Source organism: Indicator indicator, chromosome 2 (assembly GCF_027791375.1).
Source record: "Indicator indicator isolate 239-I01 chromosome 2, UM_Iind_1.1, whole genome shotgun sequence".
NCBI classification, from domain to species: domain Eukaryota; kingdom Metazoa; phylum Chordata; class Aves; order Piciformes; family Indicatoridae; genus Indicator; species Indicator indicator.
Window position 1 is genome coordinate 58839128 of NC_072011.1, and position 24981 is coordinate 58864108.

A 24981-nucleotide genomic window follows, 5' to 3' on the forward strand; every position below is an offset into this window, starting at 1 on the left:
TCACTTCAGCAGGGACTGTAGGGGCATGCCTTTGGCAGCACTGACTTGTGATGACCCTTTCATTCTGGAAACAAACAAACAAACAAACAAGACATGTTGGGGCTGCTGTCTAGAAGAGCAGGAAGCCTGACAGCCCCGACCCCCGCTAGGCTGTGCCTTCCCCTGCTGCCACCCACAGATGGGGAATTACAGGCAGCGGAGAGGGACGTCCCCCGCCTCTCTCGGCGGACCGCCGGCGCAGGGCTGGCTAGAGCTGACTCACGGTGCCTTCTCCACGTCCTCGATGCCCTCGGGCAGGCGTGCGTTGAGCGTCTCGGGCAGCAGGAAAGCCACGGAGCCGCAGCACACTGCTACGCCACAGTAGGTCACCTCAGGCAGAGACCTCCACACCTCATCCATCAGGAACACAAGTGGGGCCAAAGACCCTCCAAGGCGTGCCATGAAGGAGGTGTACCCCATCCCATTCTGCCTGAAAAGGTAGGGCACCGGGGGGGGGGGGGGGGGGGGGGGAGCAGACCACCACGAGAAAGAGATGGATACTTCATCATATCAGACCTTGGGGAAAAAGTTCTGACCTTTTACCCCCTCCCTCCCCCCCCCAATTTTTCCACTGCCAGATTGAGGTTTTTTTTCTAGAAGTTGTTTTTCTGTTCTTCTTATCATCCTACAATGATATTTCCCAGAGAGCAAACGTAGCTGCTGTGAGAAACAGATTGATGTCATTATGAGAAAGAAGCTGCAGTTCCACAGTAAAAATATCTGCTCTAAAGCTGGTTCATCTGTAAATGCCTAAAACCCTGAGTGCATTTTCTACCCATCCCCTATGCCCTCTTATCTGCTGAGGGCAAACCTAAGAGTGGCTGGAAAGCTGCCCAGCATAGAAAGACCTGGGGGCATTGATCCACAGCTGGCTGAACATCAGCCAGGGTGTTCAAAAGTGGCCAGGAAGGCCAACAGCATCCTGGCCTGGTTCAGGAATAGTGTGACACCAGTAGGACCAGAAAAGGGATAGTCCCCCTGGAATCAGCACTGGTGAGGTCACATTTTGAGGACCCTCACTACAGGAAAGACATTGATGTGCTGGAGTGGGTCCAGAGGAGGGCAAAGAAGCTGCTGAAGGGTCTCAAGAACAGGTCTGGTGAGGAAGGGCTGAAGGAACTAAGATTGTTTAGTCCAGAGGGGACAGGGCTGAGCAGAGACCTTCTTGCTCTCTACAGTTCCCTGAAAGGAGGTTGGAGTGAGGTGGGTGTTGGTCTCTTCTCCCTGGTAAGAACTCACAGAATGAGACAGGACACCAGGGCAGGTTGAATTTTGGGTTGGATATCAGAAGAAACTTCTTCCCTGGAAGGGTTCTCAAAGACCAGAACAGGCTCCCCAGGGAGGTGGTTGAATCCCCATCCAGGGAGGTGTTTCAAAGAGGCAGAGATGTGGTGCTGAGGGACATGGTTTAGCACAGAATTGGCAGAGTTAGAGAATGGTTGGACTTGATGGTCTTAAAGGTTTTTCCCAACCCAAATGATATTGTGAGGGATTTTTCAGACTTGCACAAGGAAACCAGTGAAACCATTCCTTCCACCAGTTCCACCTATATCCCAAACAATGCTGATGCTGAATTGGGATTTATGTCACCGTCACCCAGTTGTTTCAAATGAGCTCTCTTTTTCCCTCCTGAGAGGCTACCTAATCTCTGCTTTAATATCATCTCATGTCCAGAGGATTGTCAGATGTGGTAGTGTGTATCTCTTATATAACTTGTCATTTCAAATGATTTGTGTGTGTGTATTATTGGCAGATTATCACAGGAGACTAAGCCTTTTCTAAGCACACATGCCTTATGGAGTTCAGAAGTCTTCCCACACAGAACAATGCTCATCTTTTGATACATCTCCCTACCAACATAACCTAACCACACAGACCCCAGATAAAATTAGGGTAACTTTCTGCCCCTTCCTTGTATAATTCCTACAACCTGCTACTTCTAGAGGCAAGGCATCAGTCCTGCAGTCTAGCCAACAGCACCTGCTGTGCTGATGTGCAAGACCCAAAGGTGACATCCCACTGAGGCTCTGGTTGTGCACTCAGGTGAGTGGCATCTCTTACCTCAGCACGGTGGGGTAGAGCTCAGAGGTGTACAAGTAGACAGTAGTGAATGCAGCTTCTGAGAAACCTTTGCCCAAAATGGCTACTACAGAGCGCAGGGAGCTGAAGGCTAGGAGGAAAGAAAAGGCATTTATCATAGAATCACGGAGTTCTCAGGGCTGGAAGGGACATCAACGATCATTTAGGTCCAACCCCCCCTGCCATGGGCAGAGACACCTCACACTAGATCAGGTTGCTTACAGCCACATCCAGCCTGGCCTTAAAAACCTCCTGGGATGAGGCTTCTACCACCTCCCTGGGCAACCTGTTCCAGTGTCTCACCACCCTCATGGGGAAGAATTTCTTCCTGACATCCAATCTGAATCTACCCACTTCAGGTTTTGCTCCATTTATGACATCAAAGAGCAGCTTCTAGGAAGAAGCTTCTAGAGGCTTCAGGTAACAAGTATCAAGAAGGTTCAGTGCTTCAACAGAGAAAAGAGGGAGCTTTGAAGCACTGGAGCTGCTACCTCCAAAGTCTGGATCAGTAAGTTTGGTAACTGTTAGCCCAAGTGAGAGCTGAACTGCTGAGAGAATAGGTCACAACATTTCTGATGGGACAGTGTCTATAATACAGATGGTCACTACTCGTTGCCTTTACTGGGCTCTTACTAGCTGTTTCACAGTGGCTGGACACCATCTGTTACTGCTGGATAGTAGGGGTAGCCCACATTAGCAACCTTGTCCCACAGTTGCTCTTCTAGGAGGAGGACTTCTCCATAAAAAAACTGCCTGTGGGTGATTAGCAAAACTACACAAAATGTAAGAGGATTGAGCAACCACGTCTAGTTGAGAGGCATTCCTGCCCTTGGCAGGGAGGATAGAGTAGATGATCACAGAATGGTCTGGGCCAGAAGGGATCTCTAAAGGTCATCCAGTCTGACCTCCCCGCAGTCGGGGACATCCCCAACCACATCAGGTTGCCCAGAGCCCTGTTGAGCCTCCCCTTGAATACCTCCAGGGATGGGGCTTCAACCACCTCCCTGGGCAACCTGTTCCAGTGTTCCACTACCCCCATAGTAAAGAACTTGTTCCTAACATCCAATCTAAATCTGCCCTTCTCTAGTTTGAAGCCACTACCCTTTGTTCTATCCCTACAGGTCTTTGTACACAGTCTCTCTCCATCCTTCCTGTAGGCTCACTTCAGGTACTGGAAGGTTGCTATTAGGTCTCCCCAGAGCCTCCTCTTCTCCAGGCTGAACACCCCCAGCTCCCTTACTGTGTCATCATAGCAGAGGTGCTGCAACCCCCTGATCATTTTCATGGCCCTTCTCTGGACCTGCTCCCCCAGGATCTCTAAGGTCCCTTCCAACCTAAGCCATTCTATGATATGATTCTGTGGAGAGCCTCTCACGCTTGGGAATGATGATGTTGGCTCCTATGCACACTCCAGTCAGGATGAGGGTCCAGGCCTGACTCTGTCTTCGTCCCACTCGGTTCACCAGCACGTACATGATCATCTTGGCTGGGATCTCAATGATGCCAAAGACAAACTGGGAGAGATACATGTTGAGCCCAAAGCCAGTTAGTTTCAAGCTCATGCCGTAGTAAGAGAAGGCAACACCAAACCTGTGAGGAGTGTGGAGGTGGAGATAGCATCAGGGAAATCCACCTGGGGAACTGCAGGCCAAATCCCCTGTTGTGATGGGTTGAAAATCCCCCCTCCCCCCAACATAAAATTGCCAGACCAGCTGAGATGGAAAGCAAATGAAGCTGTATTTGCAAGCAAAACTACAATCTGGAAATATGAAATGTAATGAATATGTACAAAATACACAATATTGACAGGTATTTACAATTTATAAACAGCACAAGAACCCCCCACTCTGGATAAAACCAGGAGGTGTTACCAACAGCTTCCCCTTCTCTTCCCTGGACAAGGGAAAAAGAAAGAGGAGGGGGAAAAAAAGAGCAGAGAGTGGCTTGTTAGTGCTTAGCCACAAGAAGAACACAGCCCAGGTCAACAAAGCCAGCAGAAACAGCAGCCAGAGCGAAGGAAGCCAAAAAAAAAAAAAAAAAAAAAAAAGAGTTAGTTTGCAAACTAACTTTATGTTGGTTTTCAGACCAATGGGATTATTTAGACCTTATCATTAGTTTCCCCTTTTTTTTTTTTTTTTATATCCAATGGTAATTTATTTACATTCTACTACTTTCTGTTCAAGATCTGTGGAAAATTTTCCTAGGCACAGCCTAGCACTACCACAGTGACACTGCTTACCACACGGCCCCAGAACACAGGGAGATCTTCCGCAGGACTGGTGTCCTGAACAAACTGATGTAGGAGTAACTCTTCCCTGGACTTTTGTCTGTTGCCATCTGTCTGAGGGCCTGAGAAAGGTGGAAAGAAGGGAAATTGCTCAGCTGCTGCCTACATTTAGGATCCAGACATGAAAACCTACACAGGATGGGGCCCGTGCCCTTCCCAGCTTCAGCTCCACCTTGCTTTTTTTTCCCTGTACACTTCCATTGCAGAATGATTTTCTGGGCATATGTTACCAGAGGCATGCCTTGGGACATGTCTTGTACCAGGGGAGGCTTAGGTTGGATATCAGAAGAAAATTAACTGGAACAGGCTCCCCAAGCAGTTGGTTGAATCCCCATCCCTGCAGGTGTTTCCAAGGTCCAGAGTTGTGTTGCTGAGGGACTTGGTTTAGTATCAGCCTTGGCAGAGTTAGAGAATGGTTGGACTCGATCTTAAAGGTCTTTTCTAACCAAAATGGTTCTGTGATTCTAAACACATTTTTTAAAAACAGAACCCAGCAGAAGATGAAAAACCTTCAGATCAGCCTCATACTTTGAGCTTTGGAGCCGAGGACAAGTGGCTACCTTTTGGAGTTGTCCTTCCCTTGACTTGTTAAATCATCCAGCTGAGCACGTTCATTCCATCCTTTATACCTCTAGGGTCAAGCAAAATTGAATTCAAACCAATGGCTCAATAGTTTCATGCCTGCTTTGCTTAATGCCTCACCCTTGCTGCATTCCTTTAAAGGAATTGCTGGCAGATCATTGACTGACTGGAGGGCAGAGCTTCAGCCAGGAGAAAAACATTGATTATGCCAAATGTTCTTTACATCCACATTGGTTGCTGCTGAGGGAGAAAAGGAGAGTCTGTGGTCGTTGGAAGAAAGGGAAAGCCACTTGGGAGGGCTACAAGGTTTTGAGGCTGTGCAGGGAGACAATTAGAAGGGCCAAAGCCCAACTGGAAATTAACTTGGGAACAGCAAATGCTTCTACGAATACATCAGCAACAAAAGGAGGACTGAGGAGAATCTCTGACCTTTGTGGGATGCAGAGGAGAACATTGTGGTCAAGGATGAGGAAAAAGCTGAAAGACTCAATACCTTCTTTGCCTCAGTCTTTAGCAGTAAGACCAGTTGGTTGCTGGGCACCCAGCCCCATGAGCTGGAGAATGGGGATGGAGAGCTGAATGAAACCCCCACAGACCAAGAAGAGATGGTTAGTGACCTGCTGCACACATACATGCTGGAGCAGGTCCAGAGAAGGGCAACAAAGCTGTTGAAGGGTCTAGAGGACAGGTCTTGGGAGGAGCAGCTGAGGGAACTGGGGTTGTTTAATCTGGAGAGAAGGAGGCAGAGGGGAGACCTCATTACTCTCTAAATTGCCCAAAAGAGGAGGTTGTAGTGAAGTGGGTGTTCTCCTCAGTGGCAAAGTGACAGGAGGAGAGGAGGTGGCCTCAGGTCTGGGTTGGGTATTAGAGGAGGCTTCTTGGCTGGAGGTATTCTCAAAGACTGGAACAGGCTCCCCAGGGAGGTGCTAGAATCCCCATTCCTGAAGGTGTTAAAAAGAGGCAGAGATGTGGTGCTGAGGGACATGGTGTAGCACCAGACTTGGCAGATGTAGAGAACAGCAAAATGATTCTGTGATTCTATGATTCTATTCATGGGGTTGTTCTTCCCCAGATGCAAGACTTTACACTTGCTCTTGTTGAATTTCATTAGATTTCTCCCTTCTACACTCTCTTCTCAGTTATGGGGGTGGTGCCTCTGCCTTATTTTTATTAGGCTGTGCTGCATCTTCAGTCCAGTGCATTGAGGCTTCTTGTCATGGCAGTAGTTGGTGGAAAGACTCTACCAAATCAAGAGGGTCTCTTGTCCTATGGAAGCTGAGCTGCTGCTTTACCTTTAGGAGTGAATGTAGCTGCTTTCTAGAGTAAAGTAGAGCATGGCACCCTGTGGACCTCTCAGATCACACTGCAGATCACACTGCAGGCTGAGCATCACTTCAGCTATCAAATAGAAGTAAAATAAAGAGAAAATAGGAGAGGATGAACATGGGTCTGAATCTTTAGCTTCTCACCTCCGGTGAGACAGTGAAGTCTTTCCTTCCATTGATTCTTGCACATCTAAGCAGGTGCCTGTGGGCTTGTTTCACTTTGCCATTGGCTATGAGCCAGCGGGCAGACTCTGGGACCCACCTGGAGTGAGGAAAGAAGACAATGTTCCTGTTGGCATTCCATGTTTCCCACCCCACATACTTGGCTCTGGCCACAGTCTCTTTAGGAAACTTCAACTTCAGCTAAGAATAGCAACTGTGGCTCATGAGAAGAGGAGTAATGGGACACCCTTGTTACAGGTACAAGCTGTTCTACCCTTGAAGGAGCACAAGCTGCTGTTTGAAGTCTGGCTAGCCAAAAATTTTATTGTGTGATATTTCATCAGAGCCTGGATTTTCTGAGCTGGTTAAAGTTGCAAACTTGCATCAATTAAAATTACTTCCAAAGAGTTTATGTCTACAGATTCATGTTTTTATTTGGAGGGGGGACACGCACGACTCTGAACTTTGAAATCATAGGATGTAAAAAATTACTGTGCAGAAAGAATTTAGTAAGCTCTGTACTTAGTTTGTTTTTTTGCCAATATTATTAGGTTTTTACAACAATTCAAGCCTTCTCCACGAGACCATTATCAGGGGTGTAGGTCATCGTGGCTGCAGCCCCCTGTTTGATATCTATGCTAGTCACTGAGTGACAGGTGATGCTGTACTGCTGTAGAAGCAAATTAACAATTTGAGAGGTCTTCTTAGCAGACCTGAGTGGGGTAGGGGGTCCTGTGACTCTTATTTTCCTGTCTGTTCTAGCAAAAGATCCAACACTTGTCATAAACGAGCATCTGCAACTGCCTCTCCTTGGACTTCTCTCTGACCTTGTCTCTGGTTGCAATTCATCCCTACATGGCCTTACTTGGCAGGTGGCAGTGCAGCCCATCAGGCCTGGAGGGTACATGGTATTTTGTGGGTTAGGATAGCAGTCAGGGTCCAGAAGATATCTGAAACACACCACAGTGGCTGCATCCTACTGGAGCAGCTAACACCTACCTTCTGCTACTCAAACCTGTCCCCTGGCAGAAGTGGAGAGCAGAATCTGCCTTTCTCACAGAGGCTTTCTGCTGAGCATCCTGTGCAAGTCAGTGGGAAGACTTAGTATGTGAGTATGAGGTCTACTGAGGTCACTGGAGCAGTTCAAGACCAGTTCCCTGCAAGCTGTTGATGATTAATATGCCCTGAATCAGGTTACAAAAAGACCTAATGAACAACTGCTGTCACTGTTTGAGCAGTAGGTAAAAAGTGTAGAGCAAAAAATATTTGCAGAGCTGCTCTTCTAGAAAGTTTTCAACTCCACACAAGCTTATCATAGAATCACAGAATCATGCAGGTTGGAAAAGACCCCTGGGATCATCAAGTGCAGCCATTGACCCTACTCTGCCAAGTTCACCCCCAAACCAATCCCCAAGCACCACACCTGAGTGAGCTTTAAACACATCCAATCAATGATCTCCCTGGGCTGCCTTTTCCAATGTCTGACCACTCTTTCTGTGAAAATTATTTTCCTAATTATCAGGGTTGGAAGGAACCTCAAATATCATCCAGTTCCAACCCCCCTGCCATGGGCAGGGACACCTCACACTAGATCAGGTTGCTCACAGCCACATCCAGCCCACCTTCAAAAACTTCCAGGGATGAGGCTTCTACCACCTCCCTTGGCAACCTGTTCCAGTGTCTCACCACCCTCATGGGGAAGAATTTCTTCCCAACATCCAATCTGAATCTACCCACTTCTAGTTTTGCTCCATTTCCCCTAGTCCTATCACTACCTGACATCCTAAAAAGTCTCTCACCAGCTTTCTTGAACGCCCCCTTCAGATACTAGAAGGCCACAATAAAATCTTTCCATGGCAGCTGATTTTTTTTATCTCTTGTCTTAATGACTTTTATAGAGATTAGTTCTCCAACAAATTATACTCAAAGCACCCAAGAGGTCAGAGATTGTTGGATAATTAAAAGTCCTTGAAGAACAGAATCTAATTTAGCACATTCTGGAGATACTGTTGACAGGATGTCAGAACTCATTTGAGATGTTCAAGGGGAACTAAACAACCACCCTTAAGGGGGAGGAAACCCAGACTGCCAGTTCTGAATCACAGAATGTTTAGGGGCTGGAAAGGACCTCGAGAGATGATCCAGTCCAAGCCCCCTGCCAGAGCAGGATCACCTGGAGCAGATCACACAGGAACACATCCAGGCAGGTCTTGAGTATCTCCAGAGGAGACTCCACAACCCCCCTGGGCAGCCTGTTCCAGTGCTCTGTCACCCTCACAGGGAAAATATTTTTCCTCCTGTTTCCATGGAACTTCCTATGCCTCAGCTTCCACCCATTGCTTCTTGTCCTGTCATTGGGCATCACCAAGCAAAGCCTGGCTCCATCCTCTTGGCACTCACCCTTCACACATTTATAAACATGAATGAGGTCACCTCTCAGTCTCCTCCTCTCCAAGCTAAGAAGCCTCAGCTCCCTCAGTCTGCCCTCGTAAGGAAGATGTTCCACTCCCTTAATCATTTTTGTGGCTCTGTGCTGGACTCTCTAAAGCAGTTCCCTGAGGTCCTTCCTGAACTGAGAAATGTGCACAGTATTCCAGATGTAGCATCACCAGGGCAGAGTACAGGGGCAGGAGAACTTCTCTCACCTACTGACCACAGCCCTTCTAATCCACCCCAGGATGCCATTGGCCTTCTTGGCCACCAGAGCACATTGCTGGCTCATGGTCAACCTCCCATCCACTAGGACCCCCCCAGGTCCTTTTCCCCTTCACTGCTCTCCAGCAGCTCAGTCCCCAGCCTGTACTGGTCCATGGGGTTGTTCCTTCCCAGGTGCAAGTCTCTACACTTGCCCTTGTTGAATTTCATTCAGTTTCTCCCTGCCCAACTCTCCAGCCTAAGTCTCCCTGAATGGCAGCACAGCCTGAGGGGGTGTCAGCCACTCCACTCAGATTTGTGTTATCAGCAAACTTGTTTTCAGTGGGGCAGCTGTGGGGGAATATTTGCTTGCTTATTTCAGCACAGGACTTGTGCTCAGCCAAAAAATGGAGTTAAGTCAAAGGACTGTTTTGGATCATCAAAGAAGTTGATCCAATACACTTCACATTACAGACACAGTATCACTGACTCCACCCTGCATGGTAGTTTGTTACTACATGAAAGAAAAAGAAAAGATGGAGGAAAATTAGTTTCTTTGATTAAATGAACCTTCTAGTGGTCATGGAGGTGTTGGATAGAAGGTCTTGATGATCTTAGAGGTTTTTTTCCATCTTTGATGATTCTATGAGCTCCCATTTTAAGGCTTAAAACAAGTCAGTTATTTCTTCAATAAGGCTACAGGAGGGAAATAGCCCCCAGAAAGTGGATTTGTTTGACCCCTCAGGATGGTGACACAGCTGAAAAAGGCCATGGGAAGGGCAGGGAGACATGCACCTGACCTAGCCTGCAGATGTCATTGGCTGATGTGGGAAAAAAAGGATGGCAAAGGTGTCTTCCCAATGAGGTAAGAATAGAGGATGGGGAAGTTATCTTGAGTCTACAAGGGATTAAAGCTGGGGACATGGCCCATGGCCTGGTCTTGCCTCCCTTTATTGGGCTCTCTTTTCTTGCTCTGAGCCATACCTGACAGTGCTTGCAGCACCAAATCCTGCTCCTTTCTTTCTGCCCTCGAAATACCTGACCTCAGCCCCACTGCTGCTGCTTCCTTGTGTGATCCTAGCTCTTGGCCTCCTTGGAAGTGGGGAGAAAGAGAACCCAGGCAATTCCAGTCTCCAAGACCTGGCATGCTTGGGCAGTCTGAGTGCAGGACACAGATGAGTCCTGATTCCTCTCTGAGTTGCTGGAGGCTATCCTAGGATCAGCACTGGGACTTTTGCCACGCTTACAGAGCTGGAGAGACGAATCGCAGCCTGCTCCCATCCCCATCCCCACCAGGTGTCTGGCTGCAGGGTGCTGCACTCACCACAGGCAGACAATGCTCAGAAGACAAGGTCCTGTGACAGCTACTAACAGCCAGTGCCATTGCCTCACCAAGAAGGCTACCATGGCCAGCAGCACGTTCCCGACGCTCCAGAAGACGCTGATGAGGATCCCAATGAAGGTGCGGTGCTCTACATCCACCCACTCCATCCCTGCAAGAGGCAGGCATCATTCAGCTGGGACACAGAGGACTTCTACACCAAGGGGTCTGCAGGGAGTTTTAACAAGGGCAAAAGTGAGGTAAAGCCCCTGGGTCACCTCCTCCAGGAAAGTTCTACTCTTTGGCCAATATTTGGCTGTAAGCAACTAAATTAAAGGCTTAAAAGAAGAAAGAGTGGACATAGAGTGACACATCTCAGGTGAAGCTTTCTGGTTTGGACCCCATTCCCATCCTAGAGATGTGGACAGTGGGATTGAGGGCACCAAGCTGTGTTGACACTCTGCAGGGAAGGGATACCATCCAGAGGGACCTGGGCAGGCTTGAGAGGTGAGCCCAAGCCAACCTCATGAAGTACAAGCCCAAGAGCAAGGTCCTGCACCTGGGTCAGGGCAATCCCAAGCACAAATATTGGCTGGGTGAGGAGGACATTGAGCTGTTGAAGATGATCAGAGGGGCTGGAGCACCTTCCCTATGGGCATGGGACGAAGGAGTTGGGGTTGTTTAGCCTGGAGAAGAGGAGGTTCTGGGGAGACCTTATAGCAGCCTTCCAGTAACTGAAGGGAACTTACAAGAGAGACTTTTGCCAAGGGCTTGTAGTGAGAGGATGAAGGGGAATGGATCAGAAATGGAAAAAGGCAGATTTAGACTGAAGATTAGGAAGAAATTCTTTGCAGTGATGGAAGTGAGACACTGGAACAGGTTGCCCAGGGAGGTTTTGGATGCCCCTTCCCTGGAGGTGTTCAAGACCAGGCTGGATAGAGCCTTGAGCAACCTGATCTAGTGGAAGGTGTCCCTGCCCATGGTGGGGAGGTTGGAAATAGATGATCTTTTAGGTCCTTTCCAATCCCATACAGGGGGTTGGAACTAGATGATCTTTAAGATCCCATCCAAGCCAAACCATTCTATGGTTCTCTGAGTCAGCAGCATCCAAATGGTCTTTATCAACCAGATCTTTTTTCCCACCCCTAAGCATCTTGCCTGTACAGTTTCCCATTTCTCTGTCCACTCATTATTGCAGATTGAAGAAATAAATGTCAGGCTGAATTGTCATTCACGTGGACTCTGTCAGGAGTGGGTACTAATGCACATGTAAAGCCAGAACAGATGGTGCTTTCCTTGTTTGTATGTGTGTCAGCTAAAAGCCAGTTTTCCTCCAAAGAACATAGAATCAACAAGGTTGGAAAAGACCTCAGAGATCATCGAGTCCAACCTATCACCCAGCACCTCATGCCTAACTAAACCATGGCCCCAAGTGCCACGTCCAATCCTTTTTTGAACACCTCCAGGGATGATGAGACTCCACCACCTCCCTGGGCAGCACATTCCAATGGCAGATCATTCTTTCTGTGAAGAACTTTCTCCTCACCTTGAGCCTAACCTTCCCCCTGCACAGCTTGAGACTGTGTCCTCTTGTTCTGGTGCTGGTTGCCTGGGAGAAGAGACCAACCCCCTCCTGGCTACAACCTCCCTTCAGGTAGTTGTAGAGAGCAATAAGGTCTCCCCTGAGCCTCCTCTTCTCCAGGCTAAACACCCCCAGCTCCCTCAGCCTCTCCTCACAGGGCTGTGCTCCAGACCCCTCCCCAGCCTCATTGCCCTTCTCTAGACACATTCAAGTACCAAGATGTCCTTCTTAAACTGAGGAGCCCAGAACTGGACACAGTACTCAAGGTGTGGCCTAACCAGTGCTGAGCACAGGGCAGAATGACCTCCCTGCTCCTGCTGGTCACACTATTTCTGATCCAGGCCAGGATGCCATTGGCCTTCTTGGCCACCTGGGCACACTGCTGGCTCCTGTTCAGCCTCCTGTCAACCAGTACCCCCAGGTCCCTTCCTGCCTGGCTGCTCTCCAGCCACTCCAACCCCAGCCTGTAGTGCTTGCTACAGCCCTTAACAATCAGAAGTGGCTTATCCCAATTGCCTTGGAGGCATCAATCTTTATAACAATAAACCCCCCATAGCAGGTCTTGGGATTTGTTAGATCTTGTGTGGATATTTTTTTTCCCCAATATTGAAGCCCTTTTACCTTGGTCTAGGCTGGGAAATTTTTGCTGCACCTGCAACATGCTCTTGGATACAACAACTCTTGCCTAGTATATCCCAAAAGGAGCTACAAAATCATCCAGTACTCTGTTGGGTACCTTGAAGTCTGGAGTTGGATTTTTATTATCTAAATTACCTAAATTCTTCAGCTTTTAGCTCTGTATGATTGATTTCTTTCTTTCTCTATTTATTTATTTTGTGTGATTCTTTTCCTCGTCTCTTTCTAAAAATATAGGTTGGAAACCTGTTAAAACTGTGAGCAAATTCAAAGGCTGAGGAGGTACAACTACCCCAAAAATGCCACACCATCCGTCATGCTGAGGACATGGCAACACTGATGAATTGTCTTAGCAGTCTGTTTGAAAGGTGAGAACTCAGCATCAGGGGAAAGGGGCAGAGGCTTTGGTCTGTGGCTTTTGTTGTGCTACTGGTAGTCATAGAATGGTTTGAGTTGGAAAGGACCTAAAAGATCATCTAGTTGCAACCCCACTGCCGTGAACAGGGACACTTTCCACTAGATTAGGTTGCTTGTCCAGCCTGGCATTGAACACCTCCAGGGAGGGGGCATCCATAACCTCCCTGGGTAACCTGTTCCAGTGTCTCACCACCTCCAATGGAAAGAATTTCTTCATCTCCAGTATAAATCTTCCCTCTTCCAGCTTCAATCCACTCTCCACCATCCCCACCCACCCCCATCCTATCACTACAAGTCCTTGTCAAGAGTCCCTCCTCAGCTTTCTTGTAGGCTCCCTTCAGTTCCTGGAAGGCTGCTATAAGGTCTCCCCTTACCATCAGAAGTGCCACATAGAGAGAATTTGTGGGACACCTTTCCACCCTTATCTACAGCAAATGGAGAACCTTGGATCTTGTGATGTGAGGCAGCACACAAACTATCGAACAAAAGTGAGATTTAGCAAGAAATCTCTGGGGTTTGACCAGCCTGGTATCTCACACTTAACAAGAATCAGGTGGCACGAATTGCAAGCATTAAGGTCACAACAGCACTACTAATAAGTGGCTGTTTTAATTTGATTCCATTTCATACTGTTAAAGCATTAATTAAGCTATCAGAAAATTGTAGTTCTTGGATCTGCTTCCCAAGAGGGATGCTCTTCTGGCTGCCTGGAGTGAAGCTGCTTGCACATCAATTTCCAGACTCCTGTTTCTACTAGCTCTGCCCTGTCTGCTAGACAAGTCCTGCTGCCTGTCAGAAGTACCCCAGGTGTGGCAGTTTTAGGCTGATGCCTACAAAATTTCCCACAGATCTTGAACAGAACACAGTAGAATGTAAATAAATTACCATTGGATGCAAAAGAAAAATAATGCTAAGGTCTAAATAATCCCATTGCTCTGATAACTAACATGAAGTTAGTTGTGTAAACTAACTTTTGCTCTTTTTGCCTTCTGTGCTCTACCAGATACTAGCTGATTGCTTCTGCTTGGCTGTTGCTGACCTTGGCTGTGTTCTTCTTGTGGCTAAGTATTGACAAACTACTCTCTGCTCTTTTTTTTCCTCTCTCCTCTTTCTTTTTCCCTTGTCTGGGGTTGGGAGGGGAGAGGGGGAAGCTATTGGCAGCCCCCTGGTTCTGTCCAGGGGGGTTCTTGTGTTGTTTATAAATTGTAAATGCCTGTCAGTATTGTGTATTTTGTACATATTCATTGCATGCCACGTATCCAGATTGTAGTTTTGCTTGTAAATATACCTTCATTTGCTTTCCAACTCAGCTGGTCTGGCAATTTTATTTTGGGGTTGGGGGGGTAATTTCAACCCACCTGTGGTAGTTTTAGGCTATGCCTTTAAAATTTTTCACACAGAAAAATTGAACAGAAAGTGGTAAAAATGTAAATAAATCACTATTGGGTGTAAAAAGGAAAATAATGATAATTCTAAGCAATCCCATTGGAAAGATAAGGGACTTGAGCTAGTAGTGTAAACAATGTCTCTCTCTTCTCACCTCTTTGCTCTGGGAGATACTAACTTGCTTCTGCTTGACTGTGGCTGCATCGTTTTGGCTAAGTTCTAACTTCTCCGCTCTTTCTCTTGTCCCTTTTGTACAGGAGGGGTAAGGGGGAAGCAGGGAGGTAGAAGCTATTAGCTTCCCCTGGTCCTTGGTCAGGGGGGAGGTCCTTGTGCTCTTTATTAATTGTAAATACTTGTAAATATTGTGAACAACCTCTATTTGTACATAATCCTTGTATTCCATTGTAGATTGTAGTTCTGCTTGTAAATATAGCCTTCATTTGCTTCCAACTGAGCTGGTCTGGCAAATTTAATGTTGGGGGTGTGTGTGTGTGGAATTTTCAACCCACCACACCAGCCCAGGAGTACAACTGGGCTCCCACAAGTCCCCATTGTAACAGTGTGAGCTGAAATCCCCCCCCCCCCAACACTGACAATGACCAGGCTAGCTCAGTCTGGAAGCAAATGGAAGCTGTATTTACAAGCAGATCTACAATCTATGATGAAATGCAATGAATATGTACAAGTATACACTATTCACAGCATTCACAAATATGTACAATCAACAGAAATGCACAACCAAGCCCCCTTTGCTTCCCCCAAAAGAGGACCTCCCCCCTCAAACCAGAAAGTGTCCCCCAGACCCCCCTGGCAGAAGGCAGAGAGTTAAGAAGCAGAGAGGCTGTTAACTTAGCCTGCCAAGGTCAGTGTGTTATCTTCAGCCAGAAAAGAAGCAGCAGACAGACAGCCCAGCAAGCTGAGAACTCAGACTCTGCCTGCCCCCACTTTGTTTTGAGTAGTAGTTCTTAAACATTTCTCTCTGTCCAACGGAAGTGTTTAGAACAATCAGTATTTTGCTTTCTTACACCCAGTAGTGACTTATTTACATCCTTTAGCTTCCTCTGCTTGAACTTTGCAAAGAAAAATTAAAAAGACAGTTTTAAACCATCACACCCATGTACTTACCCAGAGGCAGGACAATGATGGAGACCCCACTCAAGGCCACCCCAGTGAGGGTCCGTGTGATGGCCAGCATGCTGTAGGAGATGGAGGCAGCGCTCAGCATCCCGAACACGACGGAGCACAGGAGGGACAGCAGGAGCATGGCCTTGCGCCCGAACCTGCCACGAGCACAGACTGGGTTATGGTGGCTGGAAACCTGGCCCAGGAGGAGGGCTTGAAAGGGGGAGAATCAGAGGCTCCAGAAGGAAAATGGAGAGACTGCCTGCTCTGCAAAGAGGGCAAGACACAACCAGTCAGGTTGGAAGAGACCTCCAAGATCGTCCAACCGATCACCCAACCCTACCTAATCAACTAGCCCATGGCACTGAGTGCCTCATCCAGTCTCTTCTTAAACACCCTCAGGGATGGTGACCCCACCACCTCCCTGGGCAGCACATTCCAATGGCCAACCACTCTCTCTGTGAAGAATTTCTAACATCCAGCCTAAACCTCCCCCTGCACAATTTGAGACTGTGTCCTCTTCTGTTGCTGGTTGCCTGGGAGAAGAGACCAACCCCCACCTGGCTACAACCTCCCTTCAGGTAGTTGTAGAGAGCAATAAGGTCTCCCCTGACCTTTCTCTTCTCCAGGCTAAACACCCCCAGCTCCCTCAGCCTCTCCTCACAGGGCTGTGCTCCAGACCCCTCACCAGCTTTGCTGTCCTTCTCTGGACACGTTCAGGCATCTCAACATCTTTCTTCAGTGAAACATCATCTAGATCTACAGTGTTAATAATCTTTTGGCTTTGCCACCCCTTGCTTATTTCTTCCTCCTTTTCTCTATTTCTTTTTCTCCTGCATATATAAGCAAAAATAAAGTCAAGTGTTTTCCCAAATCAACTACTGGGTTCCTTCTTGGTTTCATTTGGGAGATCCATAAAAGAACCATCCCTTCCACCAAAAAAAAAACCCCAAAACACAACACAAAAAACCAAAACAAAACTGATTGAGACAGTCCAGGTTTGAGCAACTCACATGTTGGACACGTTTGAGCAACTCAACATCTTTCTTGAATTGAGGGGCCCAGAACTGGACACAGTACTCAAGGTGTGGTCTAACCAGTGCAGTCCCTGGTGGAGGAGACAGCTCTGGAGGCCTTGAGCAACCAGGGCTAGTGGAAGGTGTGGCTGCCCATGGGAGAGGGGTAGGAACTAGACGATCTTTAGGGTCCAATCCAAGCCATTCTATGATTCCACGATATAGCTGGTGCCATAGTGGTGCAGAGGGCCAGCCTGCTCCATCAGCATTGGGCACAAGGCTCTCAAATGGAAAGAGCATCACCAGACAGAACAATGTATTCACCATCATCACCAAAAGCAGAGGTGCCAGCCTGAAATCCCATGCTGCTGGCACACCCCACTCCCTCCCATGCTTGTCCCTGTGGGCCTGGCTCAGCAACTCCTCCTCCTGTGGCCTAATCACATCTCTTCATCTTTTCAACACCTCCCAGGACACGGACTCAGCCACCTCCCTGGGCAGCCAAGTTCAGTGTTTGAGAACTCTTTCAGTTAAGTAGTTTCTTCTGATATCCAACCTCAGACTCCCCTGGTACAACTTGAGGCTATTTTCTCTCATCACACAGAATCAATAAGGTTGGAAAAGACCTCAAGGATCATCAAAGTCCAACCTGTCACCCAAAAACTCATGACTACTAAACCATGTCACCAAGTGCCACATCCAATCCCCTCTTGAACACCTGCAGGGATGGTGACTCCACCACCTCCTTGGGCAGCACGTTCCAACAGCTAACAACTCTCTCCATGAAGAACTTTCTCCTCACCTCGAGCCTAAACTTCCCCTGGTGCAGCTTGATTCTCTCATTCTATGGCTCATTACTAGGGAGCAGAGACCAACACCCTCCTGGCTGCAACCTCCTCTCAGGGAGTTGTGGAGAGCAATGAGGTCTCCCCCTAGGCTGCTCTTTTCAGACCAAACCCCAGTTCTCTTAGCTGCTCCTCACCAGACCTGTTCCCCAGACCCTTCACCACCTTCTTTGCCCATCTCTGGACTCTCTCCAGCACCTCAATGTCTTTCTTGAACTGAAGGTCCCAAAACAGAACCCAGTCCTCAAAATGTGACCTCACCAGTGCTGATTCCAGGGGGACTATCCCTTTTCTGGTCCTGCTGGTGTCACACAGTATTTCTGAACCAGGCCAGGATGCTGTTTGCCTTCTTGCCCTCCTGGGCACACTAATGGCTCTTATTCAGGGTAACTGCCTAACAAATAAGACTTTTTTTTTTTCTTTTTACAGGAATTTTTCTTGAAAATACAGTAAGAAGGCTATAAACCCATAAGATTCCCTGCAGGGTGCAAGTCAGCTATTTATGGAGCCATTACTAGAATCTTTCAGTAAATGCATGCCACCTGATGAGGAAAGCAGAAGCAAGCTGGCAGGATTGAACTACAGGCAGAAAGAATGCTGTTAAAATTGTCTTCAAAGGGAGGGGTAGGAAACCACCACCCCTGAAAGATTAAATGGAGAGATTACAATAAGAGGAGCAAACTGAACAAGCCTGAAAAATAATTTTAAAAGCCATTTTAGTCTGCAGAAAACATCCTGAAGCATCACACCCACAGTCTTCTAAATACCTCCAGGGATGGTGACTCCACCACCTCCCTGAGCAGCCTGTTTCAGTACATGAGAACCCTTTCTGGGAATAAATTCTTCCCAACATCCATCCTGAACCTCCCTTGGCACAACTCAAGGCTGATTTCCTCTTGTCCTGTCACTTGTTGCATGTGAGACTAATCCCCACCTGGCTCCAACCTCCCTTCAGGGAGTTGTAGGGTGTGATGAGGTCTCTCCTCAGCTTCCTCTTCTCCAGACTGAGCAACCCCAGTTCCTCAGCTGTTCCTCATATGACTTGTGCTCAAAGCCCTTCACCAGCTTAGTTGCTCTTCTCTGGACATGCTCCAGCACCTCACTGTCCTTCTTGCAGTGAGGAGCCCAAAACTGAGCACATTATTCAAGGTGTGGCCTGACCAGTGCTGAGTAGGGGGACACAATCACATCCCTAGTCCTTCTGGTCATGCTGTTTCTGATGCAAGCCAGGCTGCTGCTGGCCTTCTTGGCAACCTGAGCACACTGCTGGCTCATTTTCAGCTGCCATCAATCAACACCTCAGGGTTTTTCTTCCCCGAGCAGCTCTCCTTTTGTAGCCTACCATACACTAACACTTTGCTGCCTGAGGTAGAAGATCAGGCAGCAGTTTCCTGAGCAGGAGACTTAGCCATTAAATAAAGAACAGCATAGAGTGAAAAGCCCCTCCTGATTGCATGCCTGCATGATGGATATCCTCTGGTAGGGTTCCTGGCTCTGCTGTTTGCAAAAATAGTGCATTGCTTAATTGATGCTTTCCCTAGGTGATCACTCAGACTTAATTTATTTTTTCTTTCAGGTATACAGATTCATATTCTAACATTTAACCAGAGAGAAAAGATTTCTTCCTGTTTTCCTCACTGCCTCAGCTGTTCCTAGAGGAATGGCTCCCTGCTTCTCATAACCTCCTTCTCTAGTAATGTCAGTCAGGTTTTTTTTTTTTTTTTTCCTTTCTGAAGATGTTTTTTCCCCCCCCCCCCATCTAGTGCATGCATTTACTCTGAACCCCTCACTTGGGTATCCTTAACCAGTTTCCATACAACTTACAAGGAGTTAACTCTTTTACCCTCTTGTTTTGGTTCTGCTTTTGCCAGCTTGCTCCCCCCATCACCTTTTTTTTTTTTTTTTTCCTTTTTGGACATTTGTCTTTTCTGAACTCAATCTCATAGGCAGTGGATTTGTTTTTCAGTTTTCACTGCATTAGTGCAGTAAAACTTAGTGCAGTATTTCAGTGCATCTTACTCCTAACCAAGGCCAGAGCTGCTGCTTTGGTGGGTTGCTGAGTGTCTGATCCATGAGGCATTCAGCCCCTGCATTGCTTCCTAGTATGACTTCAATCCAGCCTCTGTGTGAGAGGCTGGCCTCTCCCTTTACAAATCTGTTTCTTCCCTTTCTGACTGCCTTTTGCAGGTCACAGGTTTGTGAAGTTCTCAGCGTGAAACCAAAGCCCTGGAGGAAGAGCCTGAAAGGAGTCAAACCTGTCTGAGAGGTATCCGAAGATCACAGCCCCCAGCGTAACGCCAACGAAGAAGAAGGTTGCGGTTGCCTGGTTCAATCCACGCCGTTCACACACGAGGTCCCACTGAAAAACAAGGCCAAAACAGTGACCCCCAGTGCTCCTTTCAGTCTCTGTTGCCTTTTTACACCCCCTCCCTCTGCTGGTCAGCCATCATGCCTTGCACTCGATACTGGCCAAATCTGAGTGCGGGGGTGGAATCCAGCACTGAACTGCACACAGGACAGTCCTGAAAAATACAAAGCTGCACCTTACAAACCTCACAGACCTCCCAGTTATCTATCCCTAGCTGTGACAGCCTCTTTTTGGACCCTTGTTTGGCACCAGAAAGCTTTACTGGGTGTGATTCATCACAGAGAATTCCCCTTGTATCCTTCCCTGACCTCTGTGATAGCTGCTCTCAACATGCTTGGGTGCACCTGAAAGGAGGTTGGAGTGAGTTTGGTCTTTTCTCTTTAGTACCAGGTGATAGAAAGAGAAGAGATGGTCTGAAATCGTGCCAAGGGAAGCTTAGGTTGGAGATCAGGAAAAATTTCTTTGCTGCAAGAGTGGTCAGGCATTGGAACAGGCTGCCCAGGGAGGTGACAGAGTCCCCATCCCTGGAGGTGTTCAAGAAACGTGTGGCCATGGCACTGTGGGACATGGTTTAATGGCCATGGTGGTCTTAGGCTGCAGGCTGGACTCAATGATCTTTAAGGTCTCTTCCAACCAAAACAATTCTATGATTCAATCATCAACCCAGCCTCACAGCTTCTATGACAAGGCCAACCAGACCTTGAACAACCTTTCTTGCTGCAGTAGCAAAAAACTCCTGAGTGAGCCCTGGCCCCTTGGACATGTCCTGAAGTCCACTGCAGCATGAGTGAAGCGTCAGGAGGCTCCATGCTTGGCATCTGCAGTGGAGAGCACCTCCCCTGCCTTTTGCCTTAAAGGTGCATTTCTCCCTGAAACACTGCAGAAATTGAATACAACCCCAGTGCACCTCTGAGGCTCACATTTATGCCTGCCCAAAACAGGGCTGCTTGGGTGGTGGGGAGGAGGCATCAGCTCTAGATGGAGTCTTGGCCCTGCTCTCACTGAGGCAGCCAGCACTGTCCAGTCTTCTAAGGAGCAGCTGAGGGAACTGGGGTTGTTTAGCCTGGAGAAGAAGAGGCTGAAAGGAGACCTCATTGCTCTCTACAGCTACCTGAAAGGAGGTTGGAGTGGGGTGGGGGTTGGTCTCTTCTCCCTAGTGTCAGGTGACAGAACAAGAGGAAATGGCCTGAAATTGTGCCAGGGGAGGTTTAGGTTGGCTATGAGGAAAAATTTCTTTCCTGCAAGAGTGGTCAGGCATTGGAACAGGCTGCCCAGGGAGGAGGTGGAGTCACCATCCCTGGAGGTGTTCAAGAAATGAGGACATGGCACCCTGGGGACATGGTTTAATGGCCATGATGGTGTTAGGTTGATGGTTGGACTCTGACCTTAGAGGTCTTTTCCAACTGAAACAATTCTGTGCCTCTGATTTTATTTTCAACCCAACTGTGTCCCTTTCATCTGACCAAATTGTCTCCTGCCCTAGGACCTCCTGTGACTTGGCTTGCTTTTCAAGGAAGGTAAAGCATTAACACCAGAGGCATCACTTTTAGCCCTAGCAAAGTGTTTCAGGAGGGGGGTGGTTAATATTTGATGGGCAGGGACCTCAGGCAGGCTGAAGGTTATGACTGGCCAGCACACTGCATTGCAGCAGGAGAGCACATCTGCCTTGGCAGCAAGATGTTACCAGAGAAGAGAGGCAGCATGATCTTGGGGAGACGAGGCCCTCAGTTCGGGAAGGACCTCAGGGAACTGCTTGAAAGAGTCCAGTGTAGAGCCACAACAAATACTTAAGGGAGTGGAACATCTTCCTTATGAGGAGACACTGAGGGAGCTGGGGCTCTTTAGCTTGGAGAGGAGGAGACTGAGAGGTGACCTCATTCATGTTTATAAATATGTAAAGGGTGGGTGCCAAGAGGATGGAGCCAGGCTTTGCTTGGTGATGCCCAATGGCAGGACAAGAAGCAATGGGTGGAAGCTGAGGCATAGGAAGTTCCATGGAAACAGGAGGAAAAAAATTTTTCCCTGTGAGGGTGACAGAACACTGGAACAGGTTGCCCAAGAGGGCTGAGGAGTCTCCCTCTCTGGAGGCATTCAAAACCTGCTTGGAAGTGTTCCTGTGTGATCTGCTCCAGGTGATCCTGCTCTGGCAGGGGAGTAGGACTGGATGATCTCTCCAACCCCTAACATTCTGTGATGATAAGGAAGCTGAAGACCAGTGAGAAGGGGTGGTTAAGGGAACAGAAGTTACAAAGTTTGGAAGATCAAGAAGCAAGCCATGGGCTCCTGTGAATTTCTGCTAGGGTGTAATCCTGTGTGGATGCCACGAGCCCCAGGCAGAGAAAATCTTACATAAGTGTCTTCTCCTAACCCTTCCTCATCTCTTAGTCACCTGGAGAAATAAGGATGCTGGCTTCTAACCATCAAGCTAAGGAAGATGCTCATAATAATGTTAATAATTGTTGGCTTCTAACTCTGAGCTTCAGAGAGCTTCCCCATCCCAGGAAACCTTCTCTGAACAAGTAATTTCCACTGGTTAAAAGGTAAAGGCTCCCCTTCCCTTCTGATTCTGTGCACCCAAGCAAACCTCTTCCTGCCTGCTCCTCAAAGCAGTGAGTTAGTTTCATTCTTGGCTAGATCACAGGCCAGGTGTTACCTGGGTGGAGATGGTGGAGGTGAACTGCGAGTGGTCGTAGACCCATCCGTGCTGGCAGTGCTGGGTGCTGGAGTCGTTTTCTGGCTGCAGAGAAGAGTTGAGCAGCAGGTGGAACTGAGGCTGCGAGAACATCTCACAGGACTTGAAAGTGCCATCAGGCTCTCGAGGGATGCTGATGAGCAGAACTTCCTCTGTGGTGAGGTTCACAAAGGCCTCCTGGTGTGGAATTGCACAGTGATGGGAAGGGGTAGCAGCCAGAAAGTTGTGCAGCAGGAAATGCATGGGGAGGTTGATTCTCAGGAGGCAGAGGCTAAACAGAATCAAAACCTGGAATCTGCCAAAGCCACCAATTTCCAGCAAGAGATCCTCAAATTTCATCTTTTCTGTGGAGTTTGTTCATTCAGGGCAAGCTGTGTGTGAAGGAGCAGCAACATGAGCTTGAGAAGCAGCCTCTGTCCCTAAGAGCTCAGCTTCCCATGGCTTTTCATACAGCTGCTTGGTTGGACTTTGAGACCTTGCTGAAAGGTTGCCAAAAGTCACAGTGAAACTCTTCACTTGGGGTAGAGCCAAAGACATTGTCCTATGTGCACACAACGCATCCAAGTGGACTCAGCACCAGGTGCCTTCTCTTTTAGAGTCTCTTCCTTCTGTTCATAGGATCAGAGAACTGTTTCAGTTGGCAAAGATCCAAGATCATCAAGTCCAACCATAGAACCACAGAACATTAGAGGTTGGAAGGGACCTCCAGAGATCACTCAGTCCAACCCCCCTGCCAGAGCAGGATCACTTAGGGTAGTCTGCACAGGAATGCATCCAGGCAGGTTTTGAAAACCTCCAGAGAAGAAGACTCCACAATCCCCCTGGGCAGCCTGTTCCAGTGCTCTGTCACCCTCACTGTAAAGAAGTTTCTCCTCATGCTGAGGTGAAATCTTCTATGTTCAAGTTTGCATCCATTGTTCCTCGTCTTATTACTATGCACCACCAAAAAGAGCCTGGCCCCCTCCACTTGACACCCACCCCTCAGATATTGATAGACATTGATCAGATCCCCTCTCAGTCTTCTCTTCTCCAGACTAAACAGCCCCAGGGCTCTCAGTCTCTCTTCACAGGGGAGATGCTCAAGTCCCCTAATCGTCCTTGTGGCTCTTTGTTGGATTCTCTCCAGCAGGTCCCTGTCTCTCTTGAACCATTAACCTAAGACCACCATGGCCATTAAATCATGTCCCAAAATGCCACATTCACACATTAATTGAACACCTCCAGGCATGGTGACGCCACCACCTCCTTGGGCAACTACCTGTGGTAGTTATTGAGAGGGAGATCCCTGTTAGGAAAGGAGGCTGTGGAAAGACTGCTGTGAAAGCACTGCTGGTTTGTGGGGGAAAGCAGTCTCAGGTGATGCAACCAACTCTGTCTAGTAGGAGCTGAGCACCAGCCAGCCCAGTGACACATGACACAGCCCCCCGAGAAGAGTGGGGGTTGGACCCACTTTGTGGGGATGCTCGGGGGCACCAAAGTCTCATTGCTGTGGTGGTGTAGTTTAAGCTTTTCCCAGACTCCAAAAGCCCAAATGGAACAGATTTAGGCTGCTTCCCCTCTCCCTTTTCTCCTGGTAGGGTAAAAGCAAATTAGGCAGGAGAAAAGAGAGGTAAAATCACAAAATAAACAGTCTAGAATCAATTTAGAAGTGAAAAAGGTAAGTTTAACAAAATATGTATGGCATTTGAGTAACAGGGGAAATTAACAGAGGTATAAGGAAAAGGGTAAATAGAAAAATATCCAAACCCAGGCCCAGCTGGCATAGGATTCCCTTGATGTAAACGTGGATTCTCTTTGGATGCAGTCCTTAGAAGTGTGGAGGCAGCATGGAAGCAGCAGTCCTGCCACATGGTAACAGCTGAAGCAGGGCCAGCAGAGATGCCTGTCAAGGAGGTGAAGCAGGAGTAAAGGAAAGAACCAAGCTGATGGCTCCCCTTAAATAGGCTTTGCTGGCACAAGGGAGTGGAATAGACCTTGACCCAGGGGACCCCTCCCCCTGGGAGAGGAAACCAAGTCTCTCTGCCCAGCTGGGTCAGGTTTCTTTGACCACCTGGGGCTGGGTTCTTTTCAGCCCCTCCAGAGCTGGGTGTAGCCTGACACATGTAGCCTGACCCACAGCTGAGTGGGTGTGAGCGTGGCTTGTGTCAAGTCATGACCTGGAGGCAGGGAGTATGGAGAGGAAGCCCAGAAAAGGAGAGAGATGAATGTCTGGATGGATGCAAACAGGGATGGAGAAAGAGTGGGCTGCAGGTAAAGGCCACCTGCTCACCAGGGTCCTCCAGAGGATGGAAAAAGTGAAAGTGTTTCTCCGCAAAGTCCCTTTCTCCAGCAGGGAAAGTACTTTCCAAGGGTGCGTGCAAGGAAGCGATGACAGCTGCAGCACTGATGTGCAGAGAAGCTGCACCTGCCCTGTCAGGGGCTGGGACATACCCCTGCAAGGTCACAGCCATGTGCTCCTGTGCCCTGGGGACTGATGTGACAGCCAAAG

At 48.2% G+C, this 24981-nt stretch overlaps 1 protein-coding gene across 2 annotated transcripts; it reads right to left on the reverse strand.

Annotated features, from left to right (window-relative positions):
* Positions 1-22832, reverse strand: SLC22A7 (solute carrier family 22 member 7). Of its 2 annotated transcripts, none has more exons than XM_054397596.1 (10): positions 22455-22832; positions 19689-19792; positions 15576-15730; positions 10433-10601; positions 6457-6574; positions 4358-4467; positions 3494-3708; positions 2101-2209; positions 268-469; positions 1-102 (listed from the first exon to the last, which is right to left on the reverse strand). In XM_054397596.1, exons 1-10 carry the CDS (start codon positions 22830-22832, stop codon positions 1-3), a joined length of 1662 nt encoding a protein of 553 aa, XP_054253571.1. The 2 variants fall into 2 exon arrangements, with proteins under 2 accessions (XP_054253571.1, XP_054253575.1); XM_054397600.1 differs by having other exon boundaries at positions 1-64; positions 263-469.
* Positions 22833-24981: the final 2149 nt, after the last annotated feature.